The sequence below is a fragment of the Myxine glutinosa genome, chromosome 6, assembly GCF_964187855.1.
Source record: "Myxine glutinosa chromosome 6, kmMyxGlut1.1, whole genome shotgun sequence".
NCBI classification, from domain to species: domain Eukaryota; kingdom Metazoa; phylum Chordata; class Myxini; order Myxiniformes; family Myxinidae; genus Myxine; species Myxine glutinosa.
Genome location: NC_136266.1, coordinates 161,218,357 through 161,241,812, shown reverse-complemented (window position 1 = coordinate 161,241,812; position 23,456 = coordinate 161,218,357). Strand labels below are relative to the sequence as shown.

The following is a 23,456-nucleotide window of genomic DNA, read 5'->3' as shown; positions in this document are numbered from 1 at the left end:
GAGTATAACAGATATTCCCAACAGCATGAATTTAATGTACATATAATAATATATATAATAATATATAAAAAAATATATAAAAAAATATATAATAATATATAAAAATATATAATAATAATAATAATAATTATATATATATAATAATAATAATAATAATAATAATATATATATATATATAATAATAATAATAATAATAATATATATATATATATAATAATAATAATAATAATAATATATATATATATATATATATATATATATATATATATATAATAAAAATAATAAAAGTTTTGTGTCAATCCATCAATCTGTCCGTCTGTCTCTTCCACAACTCCAAAACCATGAAACCTAGCAGCCCCAAACTTTGCATGCACATTTATCGACCTCCAAGGGAATGAATGAATGAAAATTGGGTGTTTTGGTGGGTTTAAACACCTTCTGTGAAGATGATTCCCAGGAAGCTCATCCCCCAAAAAAACAAAAAAGGCCTTACAAAAATGGCGGTGCGCCATCTTGGTCAGCCCCCTATCACATCGCTGGGTTCTTGCACTGCCATTTTGTTTCGGCCTATTCAAACGTGCCTTACCTTGAAAACACAATCTACTTTCACGGACTAATTGTGTAAGCATATAATCCAAATCTGAATTCAGATTTGAGGATTGGATCTGGTAGACAAGCAAGTATCAAAATCTGGAGTGAAATCTGAAAAATCTAACATTAGCGATTCTTGTATCAATTCTTGTATCAAAATAAGTGTATCAATTTATTTATTTAAGCGAGGCAGTCATCCCTCCTTCTGCTCTGTTAAGGTTAGGTTTAAAATTTTTAACTTAATATTTAACTTAATTCATACCTCCATATGATAGGGCGTCACTCGACTGTACTGGGACCTGCGATACTTGTAGGAAACCCAAATATTTGAACCATCTACTTTTAAAACTCCCTCGTACGATGGACCCAGATTGCATCTATTTCAAAGTTTTAAAAGAAGTGGGGAATGGCGGGTCGGATCTGCCAAACATTTTAGGCCATTTAAACCACACAGACAGACACACAGACAGACAGGGGACGTTGCAATAGACTTGCATCCCATTTGGGGTGAGATTTATAAAATAAAAATCTATGTGGTGGTTTAGCACTCCATGGGGTATAAGAAACTCTGCGGGAGCATTAAAATTGGGGGTAACAATTGTACAAACAAATCCTACAACAGGTATAAGCCTCCCCCTTATAACCCAATTTGAGTGTTAAACACCCTCCTCCCTCCCTCCGCACCCCCTTCCTAAAAAAAAGTCCAGTACCAAATTTTGACAAAATAAAATTTAAGCAATTGACAAAAAGGAAATTTAAGGTATTTGCCAGATATTTGCCAAGCAGTTGGAGGAGACTCGCTCGACAACAAACTCCACAGTACGGCGCAATGATGAAGGATGGTTGTGGAAAAAGGCTTCCTGCAGCACTTCCTGTAGCACAAGTGAGGACAATTGAAGGAGACTGAGGGAAGGAAGATAAATTATAAATGATCAAAAACATGTGGGTAAGGGATGAGGGTTGATACGACGACCTGGGTGTCATGTTGTCCAAAATGCGATTTGCACACAGAGGAAGTATCAGCAGCTGTGGGGGTTATTTTCCTGAGAGGACCTCCCACTCTCATGATTCCTCCGACAACTCCAACCTGTCCCAGAGTTAAGACTCTCCGCATTTCCGCTGCACACACATTCAAATTCATGTGAACACATTCACAACCTTTAACCATGTCGGTAAGAGTTATCTACGTATTACGTTTGCTATCAAAAACTATCTTAGATGTATAAAAGTTACCCCATACATCACTCTTCCTTCTACTCCTGTTGTGCCCTCTCAACCTATTGTTTGTTTACTTCCCCTCCCTCCCCCCCCCCCCCTCTCCCCGGTCCCCTATCTTATACGTTGCCCTTTTTCTTGCTTTCCTCAATTTCAAATCCCCATTCGCCCTCCACTTTGCAAATGTAATATGTAGATGGCCCCGTAATACATTTCTGCAGCTTTCTGCATGCTGCATCTTCTCATTTTCTGAACATCAAGGTTCATGTATATTTTTACAAGTTTTTTTTCAATTCAAAATCATTTATTAGAATTTATAAAAATACATCCATACCAAAGTAAGGGCAGCAAGAGTGTAAGAGATCTTGATCCACCATGGGAAAGGTGTCCTAGAAAAAAAAAAGAAGTCAAAAGGTTTAATACTTGAGGATAAAGATCATAAATCGGCCTCAGTACGATGCCGTTCCTTACTCCCAGGAGTTGAAACAATCACCCATGTTTCAGCCCGTCTGCCTCAAACAGGGAAGGCCATCCTTCTACATGGCTCCCTCATAAATATCGCTTCAAAGAGGACTCTCCAGGGGAAGGGAGTGGACTAGAGGTGGGAATGGGATTAATCAACATACCACATACACAAAGATGTATTACGTGCTTAATATTTGACCTCCTCCCTCCCACTTCTTCCCTCCCAAAACTCCATCAATTTTTCTTCGCACTGCCCTCCAACTTTACTACCACTACATTTTCTCCTCGGATCCTTTCTTTTTTTTTCCTTTTACAGCCAACCAAACCCTCCGGTTTATCCCGAACTGTATCTAACATACACATATCGCTATGTTTGTGAGGGAGAGAGCAGTTTGGGTCTGGGGGTGGGGGGGGGGGGGGAGCTATGTTCTTGGTATTAACGTATAGACCCCCGTTTGTGTACATATAGAATACACATATAGTTTGTGTACATATTTTTGAACACTATATTAGGTGTTTTTGGATAGGGATATGTTGTCCTGTTTGTTCATGCGCTGTTGGGAGACGGTGTTGTAGCAACTAGTGGCTAAAGAAAGTTAAGAATGTCTGGTCACATGTCTCGTGCGTCGAACCAGGCGGGAGCCAGATGAGAAGCACTTCGGGCTTTTCACTGTTCATGCTGCGGCATCCCTAACCATCCTCCCCTCCCCCACCCTCCCTTTAGGGGAACGTAGTCATTGCGCTGTATTTGGACCAGGGAAGGTTAGTGTGGCCAGCATGGGGGAAAATTACCCACTGGTAATTTGGGATGGGTTAGGCAGCCGGTGGACTGGCCTGAAATGACATGGATGTGTGGCTCAGCCACGTAGTCGGCGAGGGCTGCACAGGGAGCATGATGGCATTGCGTGGCACTGAAGTCCATCAATGTGCTCCCCGAGCAATGGTCCGAGGCTGACGAGGTCACAGGATCCCAGTGGGGGCATGTCCTCTGGTGGTCTGAGGTGGTCCCTCCCAAGCACCTATGAGAGGTGTGGTTTGGAGGACACGACAAGGGGGAAAGGGGGAGGGGTGTGGCTGGGCCATGCCATGGTGGCATTACCTTGGAGGGCCAATGGGGGCAAGAGGAGGGAACCATCTGGGTGGTGGTCTAAGATCCTCTCTCTGAAGCTGTGGGATATGAGTCACCACATTTTGGGCTGGTCATTGAGTGCGGGTCCCTTTAACAACAACATGCATTTTAAGGCCATTTTCCCTACCAGAGCGGGGGTTAGCGTTGCGGTCCCCATGACAATCTTCTCCATTTTGCCCTATTTTCTGCATCTCTCCTTGTTAACCCCCTTGCCTGCATTTCTTCTTTCACCATCTTTACCCAAATCTTTCTTGGTCTTCCCCAACCCCTACTTCCTTCAACATTCATTTCCATCACTCTTCTCAACCAGTCACTTTCATCCTTCCTCAACACATGACCAAACCATCTCAACCTGTTCCTCCTCACAGCATCAATCACAGGCTCTATTCCCATCATCTTTCGCAATTCATCATTTGTCTTCCTCTCTCTCAACGATACTCTGCACATCCACCGAACCATTCGCATTTCCACCCTTTCCAGTCTTCGTTGCTGCTCTACGTTCATTACCCATGTCTCGCTCCCATAAATCATAACACTCCTCACACATGCAGCATACACCTTTCCCTTCAGCTTCAACGGCACTCCCCTCCTCATCAGCACGCCACTCAGTTCCCGAAACTTCTTCCATGCACATCTCACTCCAGCAACCGTTGCTGAGTCTGATCCACCTTCTGCATTCAGCATGTCTCCGATGTAGCAAAATGTTTTCACACCTTCCAGCTTCACGCCTTCTCCAAGATCAAACTCAACATTTCCTCCATCTGCAGCTCCCTCTGTGCACAACTTACATTTGAATGTAGCTGCCACACTGGTTAATGACCCTCTCAGACCACTGCATTTTTGTTGAACCCACTCAGCGCACATTGTACATTGAATGGAGTTCACTCCACCACCCTTCTGCACACAGCACATGGCCACTTCCCAGTTCTTTCCACCTCACCACATGCTTTACCACTTGCCATCACCTTCGTCTTTCCGATATTCACCTGCAGACCTTTTTGTCTCCATAGATTCCTTCCACTTGTTCATCTTTTCCTTCAGTCCATCCATACTTTCCGCAATCAACACCAGATCATCTGCATACAACTCCCACGGTTAACCCTCCTTTACGTTCTGAGCCAGCACCTCTATCACAGCTACAAATAGTAGTGGACTTAGTACCGACCCCTGATGCACTCCCACCTTCACCTCAAACTCACCACTGGTCCCATCCTTCGTCCTTACAGCTGTGTGCGCTCTTTTGTACATTGCTATCACTACTCTGATCAACCATTCCTCCACTCCCAACTTCCTCAATGCCCATGTCAATACTTCGCGTGGAACCCTATCGAATGCATTCTCCAGATCAACAAACCCAAGAAACAACTTCTTCCTCTTCTCGATGTACTTCTCCTGCAACTGCCTCACAATAAAGAGCGCGTCTGTCATTCCTCTTCCTGGCATAAATCCAAACTGCATTTTGTCGATCTTCACCTTCTTTCTTATCCTCCTCTCCAACACCCTTTCCAATACCTTCATTCCATGCTCCAATAACTTTATTGCTCGGTACGAGCCACACTCCAGAGGGTCACCTTTCCCCTTGTATAGAGGGACGAGGGTACTCAGTTCCCAATCCACTGGAATGCGGCCTTCTTTCACCACCAGATTGCAGATCTCTGTCATTCTCTTCACACCCCAATTTCCCGCTGCCTTCAACATATCTCCCACAACTCCCGTCGGCCCTCCCGTTTTTCTACTCTTCATTGCTTTTATCGCTTCCTCAACTTCCTTCTCAGTTATCTTCTCTGCCGGTCCTAAAACTGGGTTACTCTCTATGTTGCCATCCCATTCATTCTCTGTATTCAACAGCATTTTCCTATATCTTTTCCATCTTCCTTTAATTCCATCTGGGTCCACAACGATTTGTCCCACTTCATCCTTCAAGCAACTCACCCCCATCCCATCACACCTCTCTTCGCTATCTGCTTTGCAATCCTGAATACCGCTCTCTGACCCTCTTCCGAATCCAAGTGTTCTCCTAACATTTTCCTACATGCCTCCTGTGCCTTTGCTACCTCTTTCTTTGCAGCCTTCTTGGCTGCCTTATAACTTTCATGCTCTGCTTTTTCTGCTCCCGTACCCTTCGCCTTCTGCCACTCCTTGAACTTCTTCCTCTTCTCATCAATCCTCTTTCCAACTTCATCATCCCACCACCATGTTTCCGAGTGCCTCGGTGGTCCTTTTGTCCATCCACATACCTCACCAACGGCTCCCAACAGACTATTTTTTGTGGTGTGGTTGTGGTTGACAGTTGTGGTTGTGGTTGACATGTGACATGTGGTTGACATTTGTGGTTGACATCCAACCACTTTCATGCTCAACCACATCATCCTCTACCCTACTCAGCCTCTCTTTTAATGCCTCCCTTACTGTCACCTCTTTCAACCTCCACACCTTCATTCTCGGGTGGTACTTCACCCGCCGAGCTCTCCTCACACCTTTCGCCCTTATGTTGCAGACAACCAAGTGGTGCTGTGAAACAGCCTCCTCCCCCGAGATCACTTTTGTGTCGCGGAGGTGCCCCCTATCTCGCCTACGCACCATCAGGTAGTCAACGGTTGTCGTCGACCCACCTGACGTGTATGTAACAAGCTTATTATCCTCTTTCTGGAACTGAGTATTACAAATCAACAAATCAGTTCCATCAGCAAACTCCAAAATCCTTTCACCTTCTCCATTTCTCACACCATATCCATAACCCCATGAACTCCCTCAAAACCGTCCATACGCCTTCCCACATGTCCATTTAGGTCTCCTCCTTCCACAACAACTTCCTCATCTTTCACGTTTTCCATCAGCTTCTCTATCGCACACCAGAACTTGTCCTTCTCTTCATCGCTTCGACCAACCTGCGGAGCATATCCCGAGATGACGTTCACCAAGAGCTTTCCAATCATCATTTTCACCATCATCAACCTATCACTCACTCTGGTCACACTCACCACACTGTCTACAAACTCCTCAGAAAACAGGACACCAACACCATTCACACCCTCCGGGCACCCTTGCCACACAAAGTTGTATTTCTGTCCTTGCCTACCCTTCACCATTCTCACACCACTTCCCTTCCATCTTGTCTCTTGCACACAACATATGTCCACTCTTCTTCTGATCAATACTTCCACCACTTCTTCTGATCTCCCGGTCATTGTCCCTACATTCCATGTCCCAAACCTCAGAAACCGATCTCCACTTCGGGCTGTACCCTGCCCATACGTAGTTGTAATTGTCATGGTTCTCTTTTTTTTTTTGAGGCAATGTTTTTATGGCCGGATGCCCTTCCTGACGCCAACCCTCTTCGTCGCCTCTTACGACATGCAGGGATACGGTGCACCTATTCTAAACAAGGGTACACACCGGGACGGGGAGCATGATGGCATTGCGTGGCACTGAAGTCCATCAATGTGCTCCCCGAGCAATGGTCTGAGGCTGACGAGGTCACAGGATCCCAGTGGGGGCATGTCCTCTGGTGGTCTGAGGTGGTCCCTCCCAAGCACCTGTGAGAGGTGTGGTTGGGAGGACACGACAAGAGGGAATGGGAGAGGGGTGTGGCTGGGCCATGCCTTGGTGGCATTACCTTGGAGGGCCAATGGGGGCAAGAGGAGGGAACCATCTGGGTGGTGGTCTAAGATCCTCTCTCTGAAGCTGTGGGATATGAGTCACCACATTTTGGACTGGTCATTGAGTGCGGATCCCTTTAAGCACCGGGGTATTAGTTGTGCTACCGGACAATGAATGAGAGCATCCGTGGAACGTGATGTTGCTGCATTGAAAGCATGTTTAGGCCCCACATGCCCTTCCACAGATAGTCTACTGCAATTAGTGGGCCCTGTAGTTTGGGACAAGGGATCTGGGAAATATTGGCTGTGTATACGAAGGGAAGAATGGCTGAACAGGCACTGCACTGCTGGTATTGAACAACCTCCCAAGTGGAAATGTGGATGAAAAAGGCCATCACATACAAGTGGTGGACAAAAAGGGGAAACACCAATGTCGTCATTTAATAGGTTGTTGGGCGACCACATGTGCTCTGTGGATGAGGGCAGTAGGGGGTGGTGGGGTCTCCTCTTGCAGCCATGCTAACCATAATTACAGGCAACCAGGCCTGTGCAGCATTTTTATACATGACCATGAGCATGCTGGGATGTCATCTGCTTAATTAACACATGGGCCACACCTGTGTGGAATCCCTTGATTGGTGTCCCTCATTTAGCCAGGTGTTTCCATTTTTTTGTCCACTACCTACTGGGTGAGTCACAAGCCCCAGGACACAGTTTTAGCTGCTTATACAAGATTTACTTATACCTTGTATTTATACTGTTTTCTTTAAAAAAAAAAAAAACAAATAAAACATTAAACCAAAATGACAGACACCAAACAAATTACAGTGAAAGAGAGGCTGGTAGCAGTGGTGGGGTACCATGAGAGGAGAAACACAAACAAGACGATGAAATAATTACGAAAACGTTCTACAGAGCTGGGTGTTTCGTATTCATCGTTATGTAGCACAATGAAAGAAGACCTTCACCTCAAACCAAATAAACAAACTGTCATTTGTGAATTTTCAGATGCAGATCATGAAAACAGGTTGACAACTTGCGACAGACTGCTGCATACAATTCCTACAAGAACAGCACTTGGTTGAGAGTATACCTCCGCCTGATTGAACTGTTAACGTTTTGTATCCCAAAGATTTTTTTTTTTTTTTGGATACAGAATCGAGGCTCGTGTAAGAGCTAAGACATTGAACATGAAAACATGGACAGACACATAAAACATACAATGAAGGGAGCGGGAGACAAGAGGGGGAGAGAGAGGGAAGCACACAAGCACAACAACAGAATAGAACAGGGACATCGGTAGATCTGTGGAAGGAGAGGGCTGGGGGAGGAGGGAGAGGTACACGGTATAAAGCAAATTAGCACTTCTAGGAATTTCAGGAAAGAAGTTGGGGATTTAAAGAGGTGGATTTGGGGTGTTTTAACGGGGGTAGAAAAGATCAAGGTTTTGGATAGGGGGAGATAAAAGATGGTGGTGAACAGCTGTTTTAAAGACCTAGAGGGAGGAGAGGGATTGAAGAGAGTGAGGGAGTTTATTCCAGAGGCGGAAGAAAAGAGGAATGAAGGAGTGAAGGTGAGCAGAGAGTCTTGATTTTGGCAGTTTTACCAGAAGAGGGTTGCAGGCAGATCTTGTGCGACCTGTAGGAATATTTGGGGGACGGAGGACAGACAGAGCAGGGGGCGCAAGCCCGGAGAGGAGTCGGTAGAGGACAGAAAGTGAGAGACCTACCTGCCTGTGGTGACCTACCTGCCTGCAGTGAGTGAGAGAAAGGCCCTCAGAGTGGGAGATTCCAATGATTCTGAATGCTTTGGTTTAAACCGCGTGTAGCCGAGCTAGGTGTGAGGCAGGAGCACCAGGCGAGAGGGGAGAGCAGTATTCCATTGAGCTGCGGATGAAGGCTTTGTATGTGGTGAGGAGCTCAGAAGTGTCCAGAAAGGACTTCACACGATGGAGGTCATTTGTGGATGAGGAGAGGTTGGGTGCGTTAGGTCATATCTGGATGCCGACCTTAACAAAAATCGAATTGACTTGTTCTTGTCACTTACCCAACTCATCAACCACGTTTTGTCATAAGTCGTCCACAACTTTTTGAAATATGTTATTTGTTTTTGGCCCTATCACTCAATTGTGAAGAATCACTGAAAAAAATTAAAAACTCTTGGATCCGGATCTTCACCAAAATCAAATCGATTCATCCTTGTCACACACCCAAGCTGTCCAGCAGGTTTCGTCCAAATCTGCCCACAACGTTTTGAGATATTGTGCAACATATATTTTGCCTTATCTCTCAATGGTGAAAAATCACTTAAACAAGACCGACAGGCTAACAACGGCGTCGCCGAGCTTGGATCTGCTGAGTGGAGGATCGACTGTCCCCTGTCTGTTGTCCTCACTTCTGATTGGTGGACATTTGTGAGGGACATACATGCATACACACATACACTGGGTGGACAAACGCTGTTCCAGTGGCATCGCCCTATGGGATACGAAGTAAAAATTCTTGGATCCAGATCCGGATTCGGATCTTCAACAAAATGCAATCATTTGTGTAATGCACCCAACCTCTCCATCAAATTCTGTTTGAATCCTTCCACAACTTTTTGGGATATCCTGTTCACAGACAAAGAAGGGGTGAAAACATAACCTCCATCCACCTTTGGTGGCCGAGGTAAAAATATTGTCAAGTCCGTGGCCGATGAAGACCAACCTTGGACGGATAGCCGGTCAAGCCGAAAATTGGCGGTACTTTTTTTGGCGGGCGCGGGACAAAAGGCAACGGGGTGCTTACCTGCACAGAGCTCACAGGGCTTATATCCAAAACCCACGAACACAGAAACAGGACAACAAATGAAATGCACAGTAGGGAATTTAATTAAGTAAATCAAAGAAAAAAAATGAACTGTGAGGTAAATCTGTAATCCTAACTTGAGACGTCTCCACTCAGACACGAAAACAGACAGGGGAATGATTAAATAAAAATAAAACAATGTTCTTTTTATATCGGCCAGCACTCAGCTCGCTCAACGAGACTTTTAGGAGCTTGCTGATCGTCGAAGCTCGAAGCCCCACAGGCGGGAAGCGCACAAGATGGCCACTCTTTGGTACCACAAACGTGAGATCCTTTTTGAGGGCAGTCCTCCCTCGGGGCATTCTGCCATCCGGGGAAGCACAACACGGACCCACAAACCGCCACTAACACCTTCTCACGATCGCAAAAGTCCACACGAGCTCCGAAAGTTCTCCTCACGGTCGCACCTGAGACAGCCGCAGCCGAGAGCCAGAGACAAAAGCGTCCGACCCACACAAAGCCAGCACCAGAGAGCACGAGATCGAGTGAGTGATTCTTCTTCCTCCTCCCCATGCCCGCACATGAGCCAGGAACAGCCGAGCCAGGGACAAAGGACAACAAGCGACCGCCCGATCCGACAGCCAGAACGAGAGAGAGAGACGGATTCTTCCTCCTCCTGCTTGAACCTTCCCTCTGACATCTCCCCGACCAATCGCCGAGTTCCACCCAATCGCTTCATGGTCGGGCTCGACCAATGACAAAGCTCGGGGCGTGGTCTGCCAGTTACGAAACTCTGGGGGTGTGGTCTTGTTCCTTAGTCGGTTGGTGGGGCGGGGTTTACTTGTCACAGTTTATGCTTATTTGTGATTTAATGGAGTGCTCATTATTGTTGTGGGTTTTTAATGGTCGGCTAGTCATAATTGTAAGAACATAGGGGAAAATCACAGGAGACAATCACATTACTGGGAGAACTACCCTTAGACCCTTTCTAATTAGAATGTCTTCACCCCCCCCCCCCCCCCCCCCCACCCCATGTGAAGAATACATCAACAACCTTAAGCTCACAGTTTTTGTACTTACATACATCGAGATGGGCTTCCTACTCACATGCGGTCCATGCTAATTCAAACAATCCTATCTCCACTATGGTAAGTCATCAGCTCATCACCCACCCACACAAACGTAACAATATCAAAGGTTATGTTTAGTGATGAGTGTGCTGTTTACATTTTCTACAAGATATATCTCCATGCAAATTACTTTTGGAGTGATGCTAATCCATATAATGTTGAAGAAGTGCAAGACCATCCACCACATGTTATGGTTTGGACAGCCACCTCATTGGTCCTTACTTTTTTGATGCGGCAGTCAACCAGCAGTGACATATGTTGGAGAATTAACTTGAACTTTAACGACATGGACTAGCCCATGAAATTTATTCCCAGCAGGATGGTACTCCTGCGCATCACTCATGTTTGGTACAAAGTTACCTCAATCAAATTTTTCCCAACCGTCGGATTGGCAGATCTTCGCCAACACTTCTGTGGCCACAGCACAAGCCTGACCTGACCACTTGTGGCAATGCTCTGTGGGGTACGTCAAAGCTAAGGTTGCAGAACATCGCATGACATCTGTTGATGAACTGAAACAACACGTTCAGGAAGCATTTGACACTTTTACACACGGTATTTTGCATCGCTTTTCACCTCGCATATGGCAAACGTCATATGGATGCACTCGATGTACTAGACTAGGAGGTATTGTAATTGTTGTACGACTGTAATATGCTATTATTACTCCTGTTATTATGTATTACTGTTACTACTGTAATATTGTATAACTCCTGGGACTTATGGCTCACACTGGTAGATGGTATAAACAAATCTTATATAAACAGTTAAAACCTTGCCCCGGGACTTATGACTCACCCTGTACGTACCTTTTGCCACTTCCACAACTCTTCAGGCTTCGCTTTGAGAGAATGCAGGGGAATCGGGGAATTGGTAAGAGTGACGGGCAAGAGCAGCCATGAGAACGAGCATGTGGACGAGCTCAGTGGAAGGGGTTAAAATAGGAAAAAATCAAATGTGTTGTGTGGAATAATAACATTTCTCGTGTTTTGTTTTGTGTAGTTGAAGAATGCAGGCCGGCCGTGGCATGCAGGAACACACTTACCACGGTATATGGCTGGAGTAGTGAAGAGTTGCACGGTAGCCTGGAAGGAGAATTATGTTTGAAGGTTTGTGAGGAGGGGAGTGTTGTGAGTGCCCACAGACCCAGTAATCTCTCAGGGAGAGAGAGGTTTATGGCTCTGCCATGCCTCACCCTTGGCTATTCCAGGAGAGGACTGGAGATGGGAATCCGCCGGAGAAGGGTCAGATTTGGTCAGCGCTTTGTAATCAAATTTCCTTAAGTGTGATATTCGCAGAGTTAATCTCTGGTGTGTACGGTCTGCATGCCAGCTGTGATTGTGTGGTTAAAGCAATTGATGTGGGGGTCCTGCATGCGGCAGTATAATTAGCCATACATACGTTTTCCTGTCTCATGTACATATCCCAAATCAGTATTAAGGTGCCACTCATCATTTTTATACATACCAGAAAACCTTGTCCATCTTCTCTTTTCCCATCCACTTGAGGAACATTTTCTGTTGCAAAGTTGGAAAATACCAAGTCTGTAGGAAATCCTGGTAACTGCCCAAGGAAAATGGCACAGACAGGGATTATGTGGCTCCACACTACGGCATATCAAATGTAGGACACACACACACATTTACATATATATATATATATATATATATATATATATATATATATATATATATATATATATATATATATATATATATATATATATATATATATATATATATATATATTTATAAACAGGAATCAAATTCCTGCGAGGGGCTAAGTATGAAAAATTCTGACTCAATATGGGACTCGAACCACGGACTTCCATTGATTACGCGTCAACAGCCCACTGCGCTATTGAGCCAGCCGTAATCTCCTCAGAAATTTCCACACTTAACACTGCGAGCTTTATAATGGCCGATGTCTTACGTGCCTGCTCGGCAGACCCCGAATGTGAGCGCAAGTATATGTATGCGTATGTATGTGTGCATAAGCAGAAGTGCATTGAAGATTAATTAATCTCCAATTTTTATAAACAGGAATCAAACATATATATATATATATATCGAACCCTCTAACTTGACAAGGCAGCAGGGAAGATCGTGTCCCATCACAGCACTTGCTGTATGACCTGTTAGTAACAAGTGTTATATGCTAGCCCTTTTGCCTCATCATGTTAGGGGGATTCATTTGTATTTATTAACGATCTTAGTATGGTCATTAATAAACGATTTAGCAGTATGTTGTCATGATGAGCTCGAAACGACAAAATCTGGAACGAGAACTCTGCTTTCATTTAGTCATGACTAAAGGGCTTTAATCTCAGTCGGCAAAGACTCGAGTACTACACGGATGTCATCCTGGTCTCACCTGGAGGTGAGATGCCGGAATAATTTATGCACAGGACGTCAGCGTCTTGCCATAGGGTCAAGTGTGTTCCTTTCATTATATATATATATATATATACATATATATATACATACATATATATATACATACATATATATATATACATACATATATATATACATACATATATATATACATACATATATATATACATACATATATATATACATACATATATATATACATACATATATATATACATACATATATATATACATACATATATATATACATACATATATATATACATACATATATATACACATACATATATATATACATACATATATATATACATACATATATATATACATACATATATATATACATACATATATATATACATACATATATATATATATATATACATATATATATATATACATACATATATATATATATACATACATATATATATATATACATACATATATATATATACACAAAGAATTAAGTTAAGCACCCCTACACAACGAATTAAGGTAAGCACCCCCTAATATATATTATTTGTGTATATGTATACATTGGCATATATTCTAAGGTATGCGAGATCAAATAATGATTGGTATGACATTAGCAATTATCCATTGATGAAATTGAGTGATCAAAGTGAAAAAAAGTGATTGGTTGAGTCAGTGATCCGATCACGTGGGTCCTACACACGTTATTGACGCAAAGATCGCTAGAGGTCTTCTCAGAACAATGACTGTACGTTAGAAAACATAAACGTCATCCACACTGTCCGTGATGGACCTATAGCTCCATACTTAAATTGAGGTGAAAATATGCCTAAAATTCCCAAAAAATTGCACCTTAAATTATTCAGAATAAAATATTGAAAACGGCATGATTGTTATGTTTTTATGTGACCATAATATCACTTCTCCAGAAAATATAGCAATATCATGGGTATATTACACTGATTTGACGACAACAAACTTGTAATGTGCGAGGTTGTAAAAAAACGGGGGGGGTGCTTAACTTAATTCTTTGTGTATATATATATACATATATACATATATATATATATATATATATATATATATATATATATATATATATATATATATATATACATATATATATATATATATATATACATATATATATATATATATATATATACATATATACATATATATATATATATACATATATACATATATATATATATATACATATATACATATATATATATATATACATATATACATATATATATATATACATATATATACATATATACATATATATATATATATACATATATACATATATATATATATATACATATATACATATATATATATATATACATATATATATATATATATATATATACATATATATATATATATATATATATATATATATATATATATATACAGTGAAACCTTGACTTACGAGTGCACCAACTTACGAGTTTTCCGAGATACGAGCCGTCGCTCGGGCGGTTTATTGCTTTGAGATGCGAGCCGAGATCTGAGTTACGAGCTTACGCCACCCGCCACCAAGTGGGTTCCGGTCACGTGGTTATCTTGCCGTGCAAGCATCTCTGCCGTATATCGCTGCTGCTTTGTTTTCGCATTTTGGTTATTTTGGAGCTTACGCCACCCGCCACCAGGTGGGTTCCGGTCACGTGGTTATCTTGCCGTGCAAGCATCTCTGCCGTATATCGCTGCTGCTTTGTTTTCGCATTTTGGTTATTTTGGAGCTTACGCCACCCGCCACCAGGTGGGTTCAGGTCACGTGGTTATCTTGCCATGCAAGCATCTCTGCCGTATATAGCTGCTGCTTTGTTTTCGCATTTTGGTTATTTTGGAAAATTTCTTAGTTTTAACCATGGGTCCTAAGAAATTGAGTGCCAAGGGCAGTACTGAGAAGAAGAAGAGGATGATGTGCTTGGATATAAAACACGCAATCGTCGAAAAACATGAGCGAGGTGTGCGTGTTGTCGACTTGGCGAGGCAGTACGATCGTAGTACTTCTACGATATGTACGATTTTGAAGCAGAAGGAGTCGATAAAGGCTATAACGCCAGCCAAGGGCGTTACGATTATTTCAAAGCTCCGGACCTCTATCCATGAAGAGATGGAGAAGTTGTTGTTTGTGTGGTTGACGGAGAAGCAGCTCGCAGGAGATACCGTGACCGAGAACATCATGTGTGAGAAGGCCCGAGACATTTACGGGGATTTGGTGCAGCAGGCGGCGGGAACATCAACGGACAAGGCATCGGAAGTCATTCAAAGCCAGTCGGGGATGGTTTGATAATTTTAAGAAGAGGACCGGCATTCACTCTGTCGTCGGGCATGGTGAGGCAGCAAGCTCGGATGTGAAGGCAGCTGAAGATTTTATTATAACTTTTGCCGAACTGATAGAAGCCGAACGATACATCCCCCAGCAAATCTTCAACTGTGACGAGACAGGGCTCTTCTGGAAAAAGATGCCGAGGAGGACGTATATAACGGCAGAGGAGAAGAGCATGCCAGGCCACAACTTGTTCAGAGTGCTGGCGATAGCTCGCCTTCTCTTTGTGGAAAACACGGTGAGATCCTTAACATCCAACAACTAATGGGACGCAAACGGGGCGCCCAGTTTAGCGGTACACACATTGATGAATCACCCTGCCTGTGATTCACCCATGACAGGTTATAGCTGGGTCGGGATTCAAACCCAGGCTGGACAGTTTAGAGTCAAGTGTGCGTACCTCCAGTCCAGGCCATCCTGCCAACTTGTATGCTGCATACAGGTGAAATATAAAGCGCGAGATATTTTTATATATACTGTATATTTCAAAAAAAATTGGTGTGGTTTTTGGTGGGCTGGAACGGATTAATAGCATTTCAATGCATTTTAATGGGGAAATTTAATTTGAGAAACGAGCAAATTGAGTTACGAGCTCGGTCACAGAACGAATTAAACTCGTAAGTCAAGGTTTCACTGTATATATATATATATATATAAAACACAGTTTGTGTGTGCGTGTGTGCATGTAATGTTACCGATAGACTCCTAAACGGAGAGGCTCACGTACTTGATATTTGGCACAGACATGGCCATTGAGCCTGGGACGAACATGGCTGACCTAAAAATTTATTTCATAATATGCTTTTACCATATTTTAATCTCAGCGCCAAATATTATGACCGGAATCTGACCGGTCGCAGAGCAGCGCGCTGATTCGCTCAGAGCGATCACGTGATGTTCCCTGCCGCCATTAACTCAGTTACGTGTTCGCACGTATTTCAGAGCGAAAAGCAATTGCCTTTTTTCACATTTAAGCGACGAACATTGCCATTCACACCACATAGGTTTTTTTCCCTTTCATCTTTAGATTCATATTTTTTGCCATAACGTAGCGCATTATGGCTCTCTCGAGCTCGAGTTAGCCAATCACCTGGGAGCATGAGGCCACGTTGGCCACGCCCACGACAGGACGCAGAGTTGCAATCGATCGCTCAGAGCGATCACGTGATGTTCCTTGCCGCGCGACTATCTATATATATCACTCAGATCCCTCACAATCGACCACCACCCCCTCCTACAATACTAAATATCACCCAGATCCCTTGGAATCGACCACCACCTCCTCCTACAATACTAAATATCACCCAGATCCCTTGGAATCGACCACCACCTCCTCCTCCTGCAATACTAAATATCACTCAGATCCCTCACAATCGACCACCACCACCTCCTCCTGCAATACTAAATATCACTCAGATCCTTCACAATCGACCACCACCACCTCCTCCTGCAATACTAAATATCACTCAGATCCCTCACAATCGACCACCACCACCTCCTACAATACTAAATATCACTCAGATCCCTCACAATCGACCACCACCCCCTCCTACAATACTAAATATCACTCAGATCCCTCACAATCGACCACCACCTCCTCCTCCTGCAATACTAAATATCACTCAGATCCCTCACAATCGACCACCACCTCCTCCTCCTGCAATACTAAATATCACTCAGATCCCTCACAATCGACCACCACCACCTCCTCCTGCAATACTAAATATCACTCAGATCCCTCACAATCGACCACCACCACCTCCTACAATACTAAATATCACTCAGATCCCTCACAATCGACCACCACCCCCTCCTACAATACTAAATATCACTCAGATCCCTCACAATCGACCACCACCTCCTCCTCCTGCAATACTAAATATCACTCAGATCCCTCACAATCGACCACCACCACCTCCTCCTACAATACTAAATATCACTCAGATCCCTCACAATCGACCACCACCACCTCCTACAATACTAAATATCACTCAGATCCCTCACAATCGACCACCACCCTCTCCTACAATAGTAAATATCACTCAGATCCCTCACAATCGACCACCACCCCCTCCTACAATACTAAATATCACTCAGATCCCTCACAATCGACCACCACCCCCTCCTACAATACTAAATATCACCCAGATCCCTTGGAATCGACCACCACCCCTCCTACAATACTAAATATCACCCAGATCCCTTGGAATCGACCACCACCTCCTCCTGCAATACTAAATATCACCCAGATCCCTTGGAATCGACCACCACCTCCTCCTACAATACTATATATCACTCAGATCCCTTGGAATCGACCACCACCTCCTCCTACAATACTATATTCCCGGACCCGTGACCACATCACCCCCGTCCTTTACAAGCTTCACTGGCTCCCCATCCCCCAGAGAATCCAGTACAAAGTCCTCCTCTTGACCTACAAAGCCCTCCATAACCTGGCCCCATCCTACCTGGCTGACCTCCTCTCCAGACACACTCCCAACCGTAACCTCCGCTCTGCTGGTACCAACCTCCTGACCCCCCCCCCCCCCCCATCCGAACCAAATTCAGATCCTGGGGGGACAGGGCCTTCTCCATCGCTGCTCCCACCCTCTGGAACTCACTACCTCACACCATCAGAGACTCCTCCTCACTCACCACATTCAAAACATCACTCAAGACCCACCTGTTCAACACTGCATTCAACATTTAACCCACAGCATTTAACCCCTGACTATCTCTTCTCCTTCTCCCTCCTTTCAGCTTTAAATATTTCCCTATTGATTCTTGTCTTTTGCAATTGTTTTTATGTTTTGCTATGCATTATGTTTTGCACTCTGTCAAAGCGTCTTTGGGCTTCCTGAAAAGCGCTATATAAAATAAATGCATTATTATCATTATTATTATTATTATATATCACTCAGATCCCTTGGAATCGACCACCACCCCCTCCTACAATACTAAATATCACCCAGATCCCTTGGAATCGACCACCACCTCCTCCTACAATACTATATATCACTCAGATCCCTTGGAATCGACCACCACCTCCTCCTGCAATACTAAATATCACCCAGATCCCTTGGAATCGACCACCACCCCCTCCTACAATACTAAATATCACCCAGATCCCTTGGAATCGACCACCACCTCCTCCTACAATACTATATATCACTCAGATCCCTTGGAATCGACCACCACCTCCTCCTGCAATACTAAATATCACCCAGATCCCTTGGAATCGACCACCACCCCCTCCTACAATACTATATATCACTCAGATCCCTTGGAATCGACCACCACCTCCTCCTACAATACTATATATCACTCAGATCCCTTGGAATCGACCACCACCTCCTCCTGCAATACTAAATATCACCCAGATCCCTTGGAATCGACCACCACCTCCTCCTGCAATACTAAATATCACCCAGATCCCTTGGAATCGACCACCACCCCCTCCTACAATACTATATATCACTCAGATCCCTTGGAATCGACCACCACCTCCTCCTACAATACTATATATCACTCAGATCCCTTGGAATCGACCACCACCTCCTCCTGCAATACTAAATATCACCCAGATCCCTTGGAATCGACCACCACCCCCTCCTACAATACTAAATATCACCCAGATCCCTTGGAATCGACCAACACCTCCTCCTACAATACTATATATCACTCAGATCCCTTGGAATCGACCACCACCTCCTCCTGCAATACTAAATATCACCCAGATCCCTTGGAATCGACCACCACCCCCTCCTACAATACTATATATCACTCAGATCCCTTGGAATCGACCACCACCTCCTCCTACAATACTAAATATCACCCAGATCCCTTGGAATCGACCACCACCCCCTCCTACAATACTATATATCACTCAGATCCCTTGGAGTCGACCACCACCTCCTCCTGCAATCTATATATATATATAAAACACAGTTTGTGTGTGTGTGTGTGTGTGTGTGTGTGTGTGTGTGTGTGTGTGTGTGTGTAATGTTACCGATAGACTCCTAAACGGAGAGGCTTACGTGCTTGATATTTGGCATAGACATGGCCATTGAGCCTGGGACGAACATGGCCGAACTCAAAATATTTGACGATCCATATTTTTTATTCATATTTACCTCAGCGCATTTCAGCGCACGGAATCAACGGAATCAGAGCAGGTGGGCGCTGATTCGCTCAGAGCGATCACGTGATGACGCTATGACGCTATGAAAAAAAAAATCGCTATGACGCTATGAAACGCTATGAACTCGATGACGCTATGAACGCTATGACGCTATGACGCTATGAAACGCTATGAAGCTATGAACGGTATGACGCTATGAAAAAAAAACAATCGCTATGACACTATGAAACGCTATGAAACGCTATGAAAAAAAAAATCGCTATGACGCTATGACACAAAAAATCACTATGACACTATGAAAGGCTATGACAAAAAAAAATCGCTCGCTTTACCAAGGGGCTCGCTCTCCCCCCGTTCCCCTCCCCGCCTACGCCCGGCAATGCCGGGTACTTCTGCTAGTATATATGTATGTATATATGTTTGTATGTATGTATGTATATATATATATATATATATATATATACTGTATATATATATATATATACACACACATACAGTAATACCCCCGCCTATGTCATTAATTGGTTCCATACGCCGTGACTTAACTCGGTTTTTGACGTAAACCGGGCGTAATGTCTTAAAAATGCCTTAAAATGAAGACAAACACCGTAATTCGTAAAACTAGAGTAAATAACTGGAGGAGGCTGCGGCTTCGCCCTGAATCTTCGCCGCTCCCCGTCGGGAGTCCCTCCGTTGTTTTCTATCGGTCGGGTCTTCTCCTCGAACGAGGTGACCGGCACGGACGTGTCGACCGTGAGCTGGCTTGTGTGCAGAGTGGCTCTGCGGCCCGCTTCACCATGGCGTGCTTTACCCAACGTGTCCGAGCAGTTTCACCAGTGGTCGTGTCGTGTCGTCTGCGACGAACGAATGAGCTCAGGGTTCCGTGAACCCGGCCGCCCCGGGGATCGACGCTCGCCTCCGAGTCGTAGGCGTGCCCCGTCTTTCCTCGTGCGGCCGAAGTTGCTTGCTTCTTTATTTTTGGACGATGCGATATACACAGAAACGACGACGTACAGGCAGGCATTTGCAAATCCATGCACATGTGCACATGCACACGTCGATCGGTTCTTTACAAGGATATGCATCAACAACAACTCGCTACTCCCTGCACCACAGATGTCAATTTCCAAACAATTTACCTACTCCCTCGACCTAACTTTAAACTACCCTCCCCGGGTATTCGTGAAGGGGTCCATCCTCCCCCATCCACTCATTCGCACCATGCACTCCACACCACTCAATCCACACTACTCACTCCACACACCATTTATTCCCACACACCAAGTATTATCTCCATTTATCCACTTGCACCCCATGCAAGTTAATCACTCAACACCATTACACATGTCCTCAATACACCACTCATACACTTTCTCCGGTCATCCCAGACCATTGCCTCATTTCACCAAATTCAACGATAACCAGATTCTCACACACATTCTCGACCAATGCCTCATTTGCGCAAGTTCATCCACAAACAATTTCATTCAATTCCTCATTTGCGCCTAAAGCTCATCCTCATACTCACACACATGATACACCAAGATACACCAAGAGCGGCTTCAGCTTGAAGTCGCCGGTGCAATTACCCCCAAGCATTAGCGTTAGCCACTCCTTCGCGACTTTGTGGCCTGGCATGGTCTTCTCCTCCTTCGAGATAAAGGAGATGATGATGTCGGAGTGGCGTAAAGTCGGATTTGACGTAGGTCGAAATGGCGTAAAACGGGGTATGACTGTGTATATATATATATATATATATATATATATATATGTATGTATGTATGTATGTATGTATGTATGTATGTAATGTATGTATGTAATGTATGTATGTATGTATGTATGTATGTATGTATGTATATATATATTATGATTCGTACCTGTTTGAAATGATCCATCAGACTATGATTTGTACCTATTTGAAATGATCGATCAGACTATGATTGGTACCTATTTGAAATGATCTATCAGACTATGATTGGTACCTACTTGAAATGATCTATCAGATAATGATTGGTGCCTGTTTGAAATGATCTATCAGATTATGATTGGTACCTATTTGAAATGATCTATCAGACTATGATTGGTACCTACTTGAAATGATCTATCAGATTATGATTGGTACCTGTTTGAAATGATCTATCAGATTATGATTGGTACCTATTTGAAATGATCTATCAGACTATGATCGGTACCTACTTGAAATGATCTATCAGACTATGATTGGTTCCTACTTGAAATGATCCATCAGACTATGAATGGTACCTACTTGAATTGATCCATCGCACTATGATTGGCACGTACTTGAAATGATCTATCGGAATATGATTGTATATATGTATATATATATATGTATATATTATGGAAAGAAGGAAATGTATTTTCAATCCAGTTGCAGTTGTTTGATTTCAAAGCGACCACTTGATTCATAAAGCTGCATGAATCAAATTGGCATCCCTTTTAATGAACTTTTCGAGAGCATTACTTGGTTCCTCCTAAGAACACAAGGGTAGTGCAGCATGCACACGATAAATTTTTTGAATGTCCCTTCTTTTCCATGGGCTGGCATTTCCCACAAGCCATGGAATGTCCCTTGTTTTATATTGTTTGGCACTTTTTCCAAGCTATGGATTGCCCCTTCTTTTCTATAGATTGCTACATGGCACATACAATATAAAGGGGCATTTTTCCCAAGAGTTTGTTTACCACCTGTGTTATTATTAGCACTATTACTGCTACCAAAATGAAGCCCTCATTTTACACTCATGTGTAAGAAATAATGCTGTCAGGAATGCATCTCCATGTCAACAATGGTATAATGACCCATTTTAGCGCATTTTCGAAGAGCACTATCTTTTCTAGAAAGGCATCTTGAGCTCCAAGGGGAACAAGCGTTATGCCTAGGTCCCCCGTCGGTGAAATGATGCGAGTTGACAAAGTGGAAGATGCAAGGCGGCCATCTTGGATTTTGACGTGGCGACCCAATTTTCATTACACAGGGATAGGATTACATTTACAGAGATTACAGGGATTACATTACAATTACAATGCACAGGGATACGGTGTACCTATTCTAAATCGGGGTACACACCGGGATCATTCATCCCAGCAAGCTGGTACTCAATTTGCCGACCTCGGAAGGATGACAGGCTGACTTGACCTAAAAAGGGTCAGCGATAGGTATACTATAAAATAAACCACCTTTAGAGGCCATTTTTCCCCGCAAGCGGGGGTTGGCCTTTTTCGGGGACCGTGGTTGTTGTTGTTTTTTGGTCCCCTTTTTGAAGCAATGTTTTACGGCCGGATGCCCTTCCTGCCGCCAACCCTTTTTGTCGCCTTTTTACGACAAACAGGGAATTACCAGTGAACTGGTACTCAATTTGCCGACCTCGGAAGGATGACAGGCTGAGTCAACCCCCCTGGCGTTAATTCAGCGATCGACCGGGATTCGAACCCAGGATCCTAGGATCCTAAGCTGGCACCCTAGCCGCTAGCCCAACACCAGGGTTAGCGATAGGTATACTATCGCTGCTATCGGAAATTGATGTATCATAGCGATAGGTATAAGAAGATACATCAATTTCCGATAGCAGAACATGAAAGGTGGTTCTTCAATAAACACAGCATGTGCCAACAGAATGCGAGACGGTCCGTAACAGTGATTTATCTGCAGCGTAACCG

The 23,456-nt window shown here is 43.7% G+C and overlaps 1 protein-coding gene across 5 annotated transcripts in view; it reads right to left on the bottom strand.

Annotated features, from left to right (window-relative positions):
• The window catches only part of CDAN1 (codanin 1), a 101,792-nt gene that overhangs the window by 33,094 nt on the left and 45,242 nt on the right, over positions 1-23,456 (bottom strand). For all 5 annotated transcript variants that reach the window (XM_078780841.1, XM_078780844.1, XM_078780842.1 and 2 more), the window contains 4 exons: positions 12,386-12,481; positions 2,141-2,195; positions 1,565-1,710; positions 1,360-1,463 (listed from right to left, as the gene is read on the bottom strand). In XM_078780841.1, coding sequence (XP_078636967.1) covers positions 1,360-1,463; positions 1,565-1,710; positions 2,141-2,195; positions 12,386-12,481 — 401 coding nt within the window. The remainder of the gene's footprint in view (positions 1-1,359; positions 1,464-1,564; positions 1,711-2,140; positions 2,196-12,385; positions 12,482-23,456) is intronic.